Consider the following 15,265-nt stretch of genomic DNA (forward strand, 5'->3'; position numbering starts at 1 on the left):
GTAAGAAGATGAGTTTGCCAACACTGGAAATGAATTAGTGGTCGCATTAGAAAGCGTCCTCCTCCCTTTATATTTCAGATAACGGGCTAGTTTGTGCAATTTTTCAGGACGGAAGTGCGGATTATCCAAATAAAATGCACGATTGGAATGTAGATTTTGGCTTGTGCTGGGATAACGGCCTGGGATAAACTTGATCAAGAAAATCCGAAATTTTCTGACTAAGGAAAGTTGTGTGAATGATTATACCTTTCCTGCAGTGCATAAATTAGGCTCTCCTCGCGCTTGGAATTTCGGAGAAATTTAAGGTGGAAGTTATGCAAAATTTGGTCAGAAGTATGTCCAACACTTTTCTCGAGTCATAGATAATTGGACACTTTCCCTAACATTTACTTGGTATGCTGATCACTTCCATATTGCTGTTAATGGAGGATATGAAATTGCAAAAAAAATACTTTCGCTGGTTTCAGTTTCAAACGTATGTTGTATTTAGTGAGTGGTCAGTAGTGTTAAGGTTCACTCTCATAAATATTTGAGTTACAAAAGAATTCAAAAGACAGAAAGGTTTGCTACAACGACTTGACATTAGCAAAGTAAATAAATGATGCACATAAATTGCATGTCCACCATTGAGCGCTTAATATTCCCATTCACATCTTGTGACTTGTATTTTTCAGTCTTTTATTTGGACAAAACTCCCCTCCATCAACACTGTAACCCCTCCTTAGGCTTCTTTGGTTGCGAGCCGGCTTGCGTCATGAGTACTGAGTCAATTTCTGTCTGAAGCCTCCTTTTGGATTTTGTCGAAGGAAGTTAACATTTTCACATCACCCGACACATTTGGCTTTGTTCAACTTCGAGAATCCGAGAACATATACACCTAAAAAAACATGGTTTTTGGCCTGTTTGTAGGACTGTTAGCCCGTAGTTGGAGTGCAATCGACCAAGAGCAGAGCAAAACACCTGAACTACCTAGATCCCGCAACATAATCATTAAACAGTGGATGTACCAGCAACCAAGAGGAATGCGCAAGAATGTACAGGCTTGTATTCGGGAAAAAATAGAGAAGGTTGGAAGCAACAAGTATATAAACCTTCAAAAATTTTTTTGGGGAACAAAAAGCAGCGTGCTTTGTGGCTTTTTGTTAGCGTTTTTGCTTATTCCAAAATGTTGACATTCACCCACATTGCAATCAAGGTGAGAAGCAGCGTCAAAGTTTGGTTCTTCTTAATGGCTCCGCTGACTATTCCCGGTTTGCCTGAAGAGAAAAATTACATTGAAATTACACCATTGTGAGAAATTCTCAACTACTGATATTGCACATTTCTTCTTCCACACATACAAATACGTTAAAATGAATATATGAGAATATGAATAAATGAGTTGAGTAAATGAATACGAGAGAGCGTTGAGTACATAAGCACCAACTAGAAACAGAAATGTTTTAAAGTTCATCGACCTAAAGTAACAATTACGATCATTACATTGAAGTTAGATCGTGTGGTACTTTGAAAGGGGTACAATTGAAGCATAAAAGCTCGTTCGCATGTCAAATAACATGGTTTTCCAGAAAAAAATTATGGATATGGGACAAGTACAAAGCTGCATTAATCTTCAATCGGTTGCGACAACACAGGGATATCAGGCAGGAATACACCTTACAACGAGTATTCAACGATGCCGACATATGTTCCTCAACTCGCTCGCGCGCCGATGGCGAACACTTAAAGTTCTTTCAAGGCACTTGGCTGCGTGTGTCCTTGGAACAATGCAGTACAGGAGAAATTAAGGCGCAGTAAGTGGATATAAGAGAGGAGGCAATTACCGTGGAGATAGAGGGCGTGACCCACTTCTCTCAAGGTGCCTACAACTCTCGGAGTTGTATCAAGTGATTATAACAGTATGCTGGATACATAATAAGCTAGAATAACTCAACTTTGCAAGGACTCCGGAGCCGGGTGACGCAATTTCTTTTTTGCTGCGAGTCCTCACTCAAAGACTAGCGTCACATCTCAGGGAGTAATCTGAATCACCTCTGATAACCTTGATAGCAACACAGCCCTGTTCACAAGGATCCAGAAGCTAGCTCTGGTATCTGTGCGGATATTAGAGCATAAAGCATACAAAGTTGGAAAAAACGCGTAATCCTATATTGTGAAATTAATCCTGACACTGAATAGGTCACAGGATGAACTGACTGAGTTAGACAACTACGGGTTTGGTGACATGGCTGTGAAAAGTTCGTTGGTTCAAATAAACACCAGCTACTGTTACTGAAACTGCGTTCATATGGGAGAGTAGAACTGATAAACGTGTGATTAGACTGTGAAGCCCCTGAAAAATATTTTTCAGAGTCAAGGCATATGGCAAACTTTCCACTCTCGTCAACAGAAAGAACAACTTCGCATTCTAACTGTGTCTATATCTTTTATATCCATTATTTATGTTATTTATGTCCACCTGCACCAAATAGCTCTTAGTTCATGCCTGCCAAATACGTGGCATCAAATTACCTGAAGAAAATACAGTAACCATCGAAAGTATGAATATTCACATTAAACAGGTCAAAATGCTCCGAAATGTTTGACAAGGACCACGTGATTTTCTATATCATACGTGGTGAAGACACATTACCAATGGTCACATAAGCCAAAGATTTGAGATTTATCGATGCTTAAACCCACGACGAAACATACAGCTTCAACTAACTCCATCAGAAGAGAACCGCTCACACCTAAGAAAGCTACCATTAGCCGTCTCAGCGATGTGTGAATACTTTTAAACTGGGCCTTCATAGGGCTACATCTGCAGCAACCAGACAATCTCTGGTCACTCTACCAAGGAAGTGATGTGGTGGAGAGTCCGCGGTATGAAATGTTTCCATACAAAGCTGGTGTAGATTATAACCCAAAATTACCTGGCTATGTCGCAGTGTTGCAAAATTTCCCGTTAGTGAGACATCCCGTTGATCAGCTCTCTGGGAGGTGATAGGATGGCTATTTTGGGAATGTCAGTCCTCGTTGAAACTCGAGTCCTCCTCAAATCAACCCAGGTTTGTCCAAAGACGACTTGTCTAGTACACTTATTAGGATTTGGGGTTCCGAGTAGACAGAAAATATTCAATAAAAGACATCGCTATTGGTGTTTTTAGTGAGAAAAGATATATTTTTTGCTGGCTGGGGTCAGGGGAAACCTATATGCATCTTAGGCGCTATCACAACACCTAATCCCCAGTTAGCAATTTCGACGTCGCTGCTACTCATCAAAAAATAGCCTGTCGTAAAGAACGTTTTACCTAACCTACTGTATGGTCGAACCTTAATCCAAGTAAATAAACTGCGCTAAAATCTAAATGAATTCATTATGCTGCTTTGTCTCCTGCCGAAACCAACTGGAATGAAACGTTTCGAGCTAATGCCTATGTATTTCCTGAAAATGGTATAGTTGACACTGTTGATAGAAAGTTTGAGCACAACCTATTAAACGCTAGAAGTCTGCCCATCCTACCAGGTCACTCTTGAGATCTCAAATCAAAGCGAAGTGCGGAAGGCTAGGTTGATTATTTTCCTGACGGAAGGTAAAAAATTTCAGCCAAGATAGAACAGGTCACTTTCAAGCTTGCAAGAAGACTATTTTCGGAAATATTGTTTCCCTTTAAATGCCATGTGCTTTGCTTACTCTGTTATAGAAACTATTGATAAACCCTTGAACTGTGCAGTGTTTCGCTCTATCGGTCTTGACCCGTGAGCATCTGCAAGTGAAGTTTACTGGTATGGGGAATAACTTGGTTTTAGGAAATACCATCAGCCACTGCGGACATGCGCGTAGATTCTGGGCTATAATAAACGTACATGATGATGTTCTGATATTCTGTGTTGGTGCAGGCATGGATGAGTCGATTGCCTGGTAAATTTTTCACAGAATTCAGAAAAATGTAACGAGTGAACTAAATACAACAGAAATAAGGAACTCACGTAATGCTTCGATGCCATTTATGTTGCACTTGATTCCGAACTCCCTCATGAATAGGGCTGAAAATATGAGAATCATTCACTAGGCCATGGTAATGGTCTGTAGATCATAAAAGCGCATGTAAGGCACCAGCCACTGCAAGTGAGGAAAAGATGAACGTAGCGGCTTGCTGTGATGACCTTATGGATTCACACCCGGGCTTGATACTGTACATCTAAGCATCGCAAACTGTTCAATGGTGACAAATCTGAAGTGTGAACTCATATGCATTCAGAAGAGATCGATGTTTAACTCATTTTTTAGTCTGTTTTCCGCTGACGATGATTGGAATGTGGTGTAGGGCAAGATTGGCCTGGGAGTTTCTTGGCTACTTAAACATATCCATGGCCTACATTTCACAAAGAGGGCCAATAATGTGTCCAAACATACACAAATTCCCTTCAGAATTAGAATGGCTTGTTGCAGTGTTGTCTCCTAAAGGGTTGTCTTGTTCTAAAATCGGTCTGATAATTCACATTTTTAATGAAGAATAAATTCTCTTCGAACTGAAGAAATGTTTTCAAGACGAACTCTCCTTAGCCTTTGGGTCACAAAGAATTAATCGCTTATACCAACTCACTGGTCAGTCAAATACTTCAGCGCAGACAACTGAACAGGATGATGTTTGTTGTTTGATTTTTTCACGCAAGAAAACTTAATGACTCCACCTTATCCTGGTGTTTGAAACAGTCTTCTAGGTTACATTTATCCCAGCTATGTGCTTGGTTTCATCCAATAACTCCATTATTGCGGCACCAATCAGAGTGCATTGATGCACAAGAATACCTTTCCGTTAAAACAGTCTATGTTTGTCAGCCACCAATAAGCTAACGGTAGCAGGAGGATGTGCCTTATCGTTGCGATTGCATGGGCTAACGGACTGCAAAATGAGCATGCTAGTGAATTGGCTTATCATAAACACAGTGTCTGTAGAGTTCGACAACAGAACTCGCAAAACGTCTCCCTCGACTGGGATACACCGTCTTCGAGGAGTTGAGGACACCTACTTCGACGTCCTTCATCAAACCTGAATTAATCGCTGTTCGAGATCGCCGAACAACTGCAATGGACGTAAGCATAGTCTCGAATGGGCGCGGAGTGACCGTGTGGAATGAGAAGAAGCAGAAGTATGGTGCTGATGAATATCCCCTCGCCATGATCTCAGCCCTACATACAGTCGGTTGTGGTGTCGAGTTTTTGGTTCACCAAACGATGACATTTCTCCTATCGAGAAATCTGCTTTTCTCATCCGCTAAGGCTGTTATTGAACTGGGGCTTCTTGAGGTCTCAGTCAGTGACTTGTGTTTGCTTGTCATTGTGGGCTCTCTGTGTACTTATGCGTGGCACTTGGCTTTGAATATACGTTCTTGCCAATTAATCTCACACGAGACCCAGTGTGACGGACACTTTGTGCCTGATGTGCGAGTCTTGACTGTGCTAGCGCCTACCGCGCCTTGAAGAGTATTCAACACTGTTTGTCCTTTTTTCGGTTGTTGGTCTTTAGACTCGTGTTTCCACATCAAAAGTTTTACATAATTTGGGATTCATCTCTTCAAACTTGTAGACTCGTGTTCCACATCAAAAGTTTTACATAATTTGGGATTCATCTCTTCAAACTTGAACTGTTGTCGGCATGATTTTGGGTGAGGCGTTTCTGTCTTTTCTCCCATATTCTCCAGTTACTCTTTCGCATTCATCGCTTGCACTCCATTTTTATGTTTGTGACCATGCTCTTCAAAAATAAATGATAATACCAGTAATCGAATTTCGCCAACCGAATGATTGTTGTTTCTGGTCATGTCAAGTGATGTATTTGTCTGATTGTCATAAACCCCGGCCTATTCTCTTTTCAATGGTACAAGGGTATATACGAATCAACCTCGATACCCTGTGCGACTACGTAGCTACAGGTACGATCGGTTTCTTCAGCAAAAAAGCCGCCAGAGGGATGTATCTACAGTGTATGGGTTGTTTGATTTCTGAGATACCCCCTGAAAGACAGAACAATGACCCCTATGGAATAGGCTTTCTTTTCAAATCAAGGACAACAACAATTGCTAATCTTTCACTCGGCTATTCCTATGGAACTCTGTTGTTTAGGCATACAACTTCTCAAACTGTGATTGCAATCTTGTTACTTCCTGATGACCGAAAAAAAGACCGCTGTCTGCGTTGAACAGGAAGCATTTGCAAACATTATTTTGTTAATTCAATCACACATCAATTCACGTATAGGACGCTGTTTGTCGATGTTGCCAGTAGTTAAAATAACATGGCTTTACTTACTTTTCAAAACGAAGATAGTTACCGTTTCATTATTTCTTGCAGTTGCATTAGCCTAGCACCCCTTTTTTGGATACAATAACAATGTTGTTGTTTTTCATTAGATCAAATTTCTTCATGAATAGTTTTCTATTACTGAGTTAAGCCACACGCAACTTTCCTTTAAAATAAGCAGGCTGTACATTTTTCAATTAAAAAGTCACCTGGAGCTTTATAATGGATCCGATTTATTAGCCAAACAATTGAGTTATCATACGCGCCTAAGCTACTATGTAGTTCGTTTAATCAAACGATCTAACTAGCGACCATCCAGCATACTGTCATCGGCGCGTGTCGTACCAGTAAAATAAGTGCTAACCAATATATAGGTACCAAAGTATGCAAGAACCATGACAAAATGTAGTTCACGATAGAAGCATTAGTGAGCATTTCTTGCATTGCACATACCAGGCTGGGAATAAAAATGACGTTGCTCTGATAAAGACGAAACAGCCGACTTCAAATCAACCGTGCGCCGAACATTCTTAGCAAATCAGCACATTTCCTCAATAATGCATCGAGTAGTTTACAGCTACTAGAAATACTGAAATCACGAAAGCATAACCCTTCACAGCCTTTTGAGTGACTGGTTGTAATATGTGGAAAACCTTTCATTTCTTTCATTTTCATCGAGAAGCAACCAAAGTTCATGTTTTAAGAAACACTTTGGAGGTTCAAACGCATGCTCTGTCTAGTAATATCTGAAAACCGTATCAATAAGCCTCCGAATGGTTCTAGCAGCGTACTGAAAGTCACCCATTCTTGTACCATGCAATTCACTTAACGTGACAGTATAGTACCTGAATATCCAAGCGAGGAATACTCAGACGACAGTTCATCTGAATTGGGAGCTGGACCTTTTGAAGCCTATGCTTCATACTTCAAAATTAGTAAGCACATTCTGAAGTTTAGCAGCATGTGCAGGTTTGGTCATTTCCACCGAAAATGAAATAAAACCTTCCCCTGTGTAGAGAGGCCGAATTTATTTTTGGGAAAAATAGACAAAAGACACTTAACAGTCGCGTACCTACTTTCAAAAACTGACATTGTATTCGAACAGTAAAAACTCACCTACGGGTCGGAATGGAAACTTGTTCATGAAATTTCGGTTAAAAGTTTTGACGATACTACTCCAGTCAAGGTGGTAGTGTTTCTGAATCAGTCTGTACACGTTTAGTTCTATGTGGCCATGAACGATGACACTCGCTCCGTTGAGTGTTTCAAGTCTATACATCCAGGTCGCCTCAAGAATTCCATCCCAGGAGTGTATGACATTCAGCATATGTTCAATCTGAGCAAAATAAACATCATAGTATGCTTTAATGTGTAGCTGATTAGCATTTCGGTTTTCAATCACAAGGAATTGGATAGCAGAAAAATGGCAAATCGTTCAGTCTAACATACTGAGTGTTTCAGCATTTCTGGCAAAGTAGTAAGTGATGCAAAAAAAAGCTGGTGGCTTTTTAGTTCAGAATCAAGCTCTCTGTTCAGTTTCCTTACTATACTATACCATACCACGCTATACATTGCTGTGCAATGGTCTACTTTATCATGTTGCGTCACACTATGTTATAAAATGCCATAGATTGCTTTTCCTAATTACGCTACGCTGTACCCTACTCCACTCTACCATACTATGCTGTAGTTTAGCGCACGACCCTACCCTGTACAGTAGTATGTGCAGTAGTACATGGTACTACACTATACCACACAACATCCAAATGTATGATAACCTACCGTACCCCGTCACATACTACACCACACCGCACTATTCTTTACTGCCATTTACTACAATAAACCACACCATAAAATACTGTGTCGTTCTATTGCTTACCATAGCATTCCATACCATATAATCTTGCATTGCTTAACTATGCCGTATTTTGTTTTGTCCTTATATATCCTGTCACACCGTACAATACTGTACCATTCTCTGCTGAGGGGTGCTCGAATAGGCTATAATGCCCTTTATGATGGTTCAAAAACTGCATTAGGAATATCAAATGTGTCCTCCATTCTGTTCCAAAGATAATGGGAAAAATCGGATGCCATGAGAGGGTCTGTTATGAATTAGAGGTATATATAAACCAAAGCTGAAAATGCTTTGCAAAGACGTGTTATAAGACTTGCCTTGGGTGGCGATAAAAGCCTTCGTTTCTCAATGTAACACAGATGGGGATTTGCGGGTTGTTGAACTTTGCCGAAGTTTGTTTCGCAGCGGTGTATCCCGAAACTCTAACTTATGATTTGTCTATTTTCTAATCCAATTTGGGGTGTAGAAAGTTCAAATTAAGGGCTTCTAAAATTTCACGATATGGCAGAATATTTCTGCATTTCTTATCAATCATCCGATATTTGAACCTCTAGCAAATGCCTTTCAGATATGTTGAGTAACGGAAGTTGCGAGACTTTTTCATCTGACTGATTCGCACCCACTATTCCATGATTAGAGGCCTGCCTCAAAAAATTACTTGGTGTATATAAACACTAACGCTCAAATTCACCCACTCAGTCGACTGAATAACAAGCATTTATACTACGAAGATTTCTAGAGACAGTTAACCCTGAAAAATCCGATACTCTTTGGAGTCGGTTTGTTTATAGGAGCAGACGAATGCTGGAGTAGTCTTACCACACACACTTCACTGCCTAAGCTGCTTACGCAATACCCATCCAGTTCGTGAGCCTACGACCTGGCGTTTTTCTGGTCAATGATTGGAAATTACTTAATCAAATCAGCCGAGCTAATCGTAACTCTTGGACTTGTTTGAATTAACAAACAACTCGTAAACCAAGTTTCATTCCTAGTTCATATCCTCATAAATCATGGGCAGGTCAGCAAAGGGATTATCCTTTGCTCAACAACTCCGATCTACAAGCCAAAGTGATACGGATTTGATCCCCTAATTGGTCTGGTGAGTCTCAGTAGGCACAAATAGCTTCCTTCTGCAACGGAGAGTTTTTAGCTCTGACCACGCGGTTATTAATAACTAATACAAACTAATATAACCACATATATTGCGTGAATAATTTCAAGGTCGCTCTTGCCGAGATCCCCAACGCATTCGATGTATATGGCAACCATGATCACAGATGTACTATCCGGGAAGTCAGTCAATCCCACTTCTGCTAAAATTTAGCTTCACAGTGGAAGCCTGAACACTTGCAGGAAAGCTTCGTAATAAGTAGACTAGTTAATTCATGGAAGAAATCCTGCATGAAAATCTCTGCGTTTAGAAGTGGAATCGAGCGTACTCATGCAACGCGGGCTTTTTGTGAGATTAAGAACTGATTATCCACTTCAAACTTCTTCTGCCAACAAAAAGCTCGGTTTGCAGGCTATAACCACATGATGAATCAAAATCCATCTGTAGAGAAGTGATCAAGGTTCCTCATGATTAAATTCAACGCAAGATGAGTGGTGACCTTTTCACATGAACGCGTGGTGCCGGTTGCAGTTTGCTTCGCGTCCATCCAATTATATACCTACTCGTTCATTCTGAGCGCAGCGTGTTAGATCACCCTTGAAAAGAGTGCAAGTGCGCAACCTTCTATCCTACTGTTTGGAATCTATCGTGGCTATACCTGCAGCTGGACCGACAGGTTCAAACAACGGAAGAATTCGGACACATCCGAGTGAAGGATTTTGCGCTAGAAATTCATGAGGATTTTTTACTGTTTGGAATCTATCGTGGCTATACCTGCAGCTGGACCGACAGGTTCAAACAACGGAAGAATTTGGGCACAACCGAATCAAGAATTTTGCGCTAGAAATTCATGAGGATTTTTTGTTTGCCACAGCCCTGCCATTCAGTGAATTTTTTCGATGGATAGAAAGGCTATATAATTAGACTGGACTTGTCAAGAGCTGAACTTGATGGCACCTTGCGGGCAAAAAAGGGCAAATTTATCTTCAGTAACGTAGGTCACATATGAAAGTGTAAACAAGAAGCGCTTAAACGAAACAAAATTAGGGTTAGACACTCACGTATTTTGTTGCGCACTCGAGAACATGTCTGTAAGCTGTTGCATTGGCCTCCAGTCTCCAATTCCACCGAAAAGGCATGTTTCGGTCCGGCAGGATGAACCGTATTCCCACTCCTTGAACAACAAAATAACTCCTAATTGGTGATACTGTCTGTCAAACCCATTATAAGACAAAATCAATCGAGGTGCCACCACATTAGCTGCTTCACAAATCCTTTATTAGCTGTTCTGTTTAAAAGGCTGACCTAGCAGATGTGTCCGGCTAATATTTCCACATTGCAAACAGAGTCATTTTGGTAGTTGTCAGCGAAGAATTTAGAGGGTGGCTGGACAAGTGTTCGAAAAGTAATCAGAGTTTAACTGTCGTCACTGTTGGATTAGGCAGTTTGTTTGCCTGACGAAGATTTGTTGTTAAAATTACTCTGTGTCCGGATTTTTCAAAATGTTTTCACACAGTGTCTAACGGATTATTACTGCTCAACGATCATAGCTACACTTTTCTTGGAACAACTTACACTCAGGATATATTTTCGACTGAAAAAGTACTCTAGGAGTCAAATGTCCTGCCTATCCGAAACGACTACGAACCTCGAACCTGTTCTACAAAAAGTGGATGGTATTCCCTTCTAAAGAATTGATATTTTCCAGCGCCTTACGTTACACTCGCAAATTTTGCAGTATTTGAGGCAGATACCTCTTTCGGGTTGCATGATAACTGTTATGGAACTAGTGTCACGAATTATGGTGTGAAATACTTCTAACACCGACTGGTATAAAGCCATTGTTCATTCAACAATTTATCCAAGTTCATATTTTACAAGGCTTTTGAAATTGTTAATAAAAACTATCGTCTGTAGCTGAATGCAAGGTCACCTCATATACACTGAAAACTACTTAAGCAAACCTGTCCGATATTTCTCTTTGTACACGCTGGCTTCTTCAGTTCACTGATGCTGCCACGCATAGGCCAGTGAATATTCAACAGCACAAAATTTATGACAGTATAATTTTACGGGAACAAAAACTGTTGTATGTGATAAAGAGAATTCTGCTTTGAGTAGCTCCGTTGCACTATTGTTCCACCATAGTGAACAAATGCATAGACTTATGGTTTTCCAGATGACGGCAAGTAAAATACTCAGCCAGACATTTGGGGGGTACGTGTTGATGGCACTTTTTACGATGCCATTTCTTAACACTCGAACCTAACACACTCACCATTTGTGACGTGATATTAAAATGCGTTTCAAATGCCATCGGAAAACGGCTTCAAATCTTGTGCTGGAAATTAATTCAGCAGCAGCTTTTAGAAGCGACAATGTTGTTCCATCCAAAATAATTTGTGGATGGAGGTGGAATGTAGGGTTGGGATCGGTGCTACAATAATGGCAAATACTAATATGAAGCACTGATGCTGTTGTCTTGGCAGGTAGATACTTTTGACGTTACGGACAATTTTCACAAACGGTCTGTTGACAACGTTTTACTCTCACTCACGATCCCCCTAACTGGGATGTAACAACATGTAAGATTGACCAAGAAATGGAGTAATGTTAAAAAAATCAAGCCAAATTCAAATGGCGTGTCGCAGCAGGATAGTGGTCTATGTGATAACATTGATTCAGGTCCCTAATTGGTCGCGTTCAGGCTTTTTTGCATTTTTCAGCAAGTTTGAACCACACGGCTGTTACATACATGCATAACTAGCATTGAAATTGACCCCGATGGGGTAATCTGCGATGACCACCGTGCTAGTTATGATCATTTTTAGTACTGACGAACTTAGGTTTGGACATCCATAGTAAGATTTGGGTAGTTGTGAAACTGCAATTTCTCCCTGGATAAATGTCTTTGGAAAAATGTGCCTATAACCAGAGTTGTCTTATAATTTCTCCATCTCGTTTAATGAAGAAATACGGTTAGTCACCAGCAGTTAGGCGTAGTGTAGTTTGCTTACCAGAGCAAACGTATCAGAATGAGAATGGGTTGCTCAATCATGATTTAAGGATAGGAATTTCTGCGGAACTCACGATTACTTTCAATTCACAATTCGCAATTATTAAATCTACATCAAAGCGCTCAAGGATTCGTTTCTTCAGTCTAATGCAGTGGAAACTGGCACTTACTTAGTACAGCATGAGGATGTGACATCTGGGTACAGTTTATTTCTGAAGCTGGAAAGGAGACCGTTTAAAGACAAAAATGCAGGCATAATACTCATTCTTTGAAGAGCTAACCAACGCTGCTTTGTTCATTCTTAGTTATATGCTGTCCTCATACCTGTGCATCTATTCAAGGGATCTAGATAGATCAATAGAGTGTTCTTATTCCCTAAATTTGGCGAATTCAGGATTTTGAGATTTCCGCCCTAATAGGGCTATGTGACATATATGATGTACATCAGGGTAAAATATGTACGTACTGTGTATGTGCATTGTTTGCCAGGCAACCTGATTGAAACTTGTTGATCATAAGACCGGATTTCCAAACCAGAAGTTATTGAACACTGGGAGCCTATGTGGGTGCGGTAATATCCTCCAAAACTGAACATTATTTGTGGCAGGACAACCACTTTCAGCTACTGGACGCCCCATTCGAAATGTCACTAGCCACACACAACTTTTCAAGTAAGCCATAATCATTGCCCAGTTACCAAACACATCACCTGCAGGAAAGCCTTCGGAGAAAATAGCCCCACCAAGGCTCATTGCGGCAAATGACGAAATGACCTGCTTAAAGGAAATTATGAAACTAGGAACGATTCTTTACATATTCTTTAGCCAACAGAAAATCAATTGTTCAGCACTAGATTCATTGTTCTCTCATATCAGTGGTCATGATAATTTGTAAAGTGACATAGCTACGATCCCAAAGCTCAGGCTGGACTGAGAAGTGTTTGGATTCTAAGTATATTACAAGAAATGTTCTCACCCCACCCAGTGTAAAGAGCTTGTGCTACTACAAAAGATTCTGAAAATATTACTTCTCCAAAGGAAGGGCGTTCTTGAAAAGGTCTACAAAGTTGCTCTTCACTAGTCACAAGTGGTCAATATTTCTTCCAAAGGGAGACCGCAACTATTTCCAGAGGCAAAGTAACTATTATCTGAAGATCAGTAGTTATTCTGGTTTCAGAATCATTTTGACTTATGTTGACTGAGCCTCATCGGGAAGGTCTGCTCATTTGGTAAAGGAAATGCTCCTATTTCCATCATAATGTGTTTTAGTGTCCTGAATATAATTCCGGTAGACATCTACCTTTTAACGGTAAGAAACTAACAAAAACTGCTCTCAAGTAAATATAGTAGACCCCATAGTCAGTGCTCATAAGTTACACCCCTACTCATTGGACACTACCACTGTACGAAAATAAAGCTTCTTCGGTTAGGTATCACTAAGGGGGACAAGTTCCTCAGAGGCCCGTGAGTAACTCGTTTCTTAAAATGACTTAATTACCCAGCCCAAAGCACACTTCAGTCATATGTAATCAGTGGGCAAGCTGTACAAAAATTCCAAGCAAGTTAAGCCCTTGATCGATTTACATTTTCACAGTTGTTGTCTGTACCCAGCGCAAAGCACACTCCAGTCATATGTAATCAGCGGGCAAGCTGTAAAAAAATTCCAAGCAAGTTAAGACCTTGGTCGATTTACATGTTGTTGTCTAGTTTACAAAGCTAACTCGTAAGCGGTAAGAATATTTCAAATTTTTTAACAGTAAGATGAACGCACATGTCAGTTCAGTCTATATCAAATAGCGAAAAATAGATCTTCTGATTTTATCAAAGACCTTGGATTGCGTACAACTTACAAGTAGCAACGGAAATATGAATTTGCCACCCTATAACTGAGAATGTGAACATCTGGCCTTCAGACCAGCAGCAAACGATGAGCAGTGTGAGGGAACAGCGGGCCGACGGAACGTGGCACTTTTGTTCTCCAGTCCATGTTTACTGGTTCATCTCAATATGACTGCTCCAGCACGTACAAGTTTGTGATTACTAATCGATAACCTCAAAATACAGCTGAAATAACTTGTGTGTTTGACTGGGTGTTTTTAACGACGCGAAAATGGTATTCCTAAACAATATTTCTGCTTTTTCAGGAAGTATTTCACCGGCTTTAATAGTGGCAGGTCTCGAAAAGGACAAAAACATGCAGTGGGTTTTGCGTCACGTAATAATGAGTTTTACGTTTTGCTGGATGGAGAGAATTATACGAAACCCTTGGGGACGTGATCAGCTAGGAATAACAACGAATACTCCTTTTCTTACCAATAACTGTCGTTTTTACCAGAACCCCCAAGTCGGTGGTGAGATTTCCCGCAACACTTGCACCAGAATAGTAAATATGGTATCCCACTGACGCATTTGGTGGATATTGTTGAATCTGGCCCAGATCGATGGCATTTGGAGGTCTTCCATCTAAATTGGTGCCCTACAAGTATGGAAAAAATGTTCTATAAAGACAAGTTCATAATGCCTGGAGAAACTTAAAAAAAACTTTTTGGCTGTTTTATTACTCATATTTGAAGGCGCACCACATAAATACCGTAAAGGTGCATATTACCTCCAAAGAATGGTAGGGTTTTCAGCAAAACGGTAGCTTTGCTGACCGAGAGGACTTAGCAGATTTTGATGAATAATCAAAAACCCGTATTCCCGTTCGTGATTTCTTTTTGCTTCTTTGCCGTTGAACCAATTACAAAAGGCCTTTTTTGGTTCGTTTGCATGCACGCACACGTCCACATGCCTCACACATGGACAGGAGATAAGTTTTTATGAAATAGCACCCGGAGGCTTCTTCGCTCCCAGCTGAAGTTCCCACGTACGGCACTCCGATAAGCCAGGATAATGACGCACACGTCTGCCTCACACATGGACAGGAGATAAGTTTTTATGAAATAGCACCCGGAGGCTTCTTCGCTCCCAGCTGAAGTTCCCACGTACGTAC

At 40.6% G+C, this 15,265-nt stretch overlaps 2 protein-coding genes across 2 annotated transcripts in view; one reads left to right on the forward strand and one right to left on the reverse strand.

The window, feature by feature from the left end:
* Positions 1–15,265, forward strand: part of T265_07969 (hypothetical protein) — a gene marked incomplete at both ends in the record, with an annotated part of 192,073 nt that overhangs the window by 5,198 nt on the left and 171,610 nt on the right. The gene's annotated exons all lie outside the window — the stretch shown is intronic.
* Positions 7,365–15,265, reverse strand: part of T265_14445 (hypothetical protein) — a gene marked incomplete at both ends in the record, with an annotated part of 19,988 nt that continues 12,087 nt past the window's right edge. Inside the window, 4 exons of the mRNA XM_009173662.1 lie at positions 7,365–7,622; positions 10,320–10,469; positions 12,355–12,443; positions 14,587–14,749. Of these exons, the coding sequence (XP_009171926.1) occupies positions 7,365–7,622; positions 10,320–10,469; positions 12,355–12,443; positions 14,587–14,749 (660 nt within the window). The remainder of the gene's footprint in view (positions 7,623–10,319; positions 10,470–12,354; positions 12,444–14,586; positions 14,750–15,265) is intronic.

Source organism: Opisthorchis viverrini, assembly GCF_000715545.1.
Source record: "Opisthorchis viverrini unplaced genomic scaffold opera_v5_192, whole genome shotgun sequence".
Taxonomy (NCBI): domain Eukaryota; kingdom Metazoa; phylum Platyhelminthes; class Trematoda; order Opisthorchiida; family Opisthorchiidae; genus Opisthorchis; species Opisthorchis viverrini.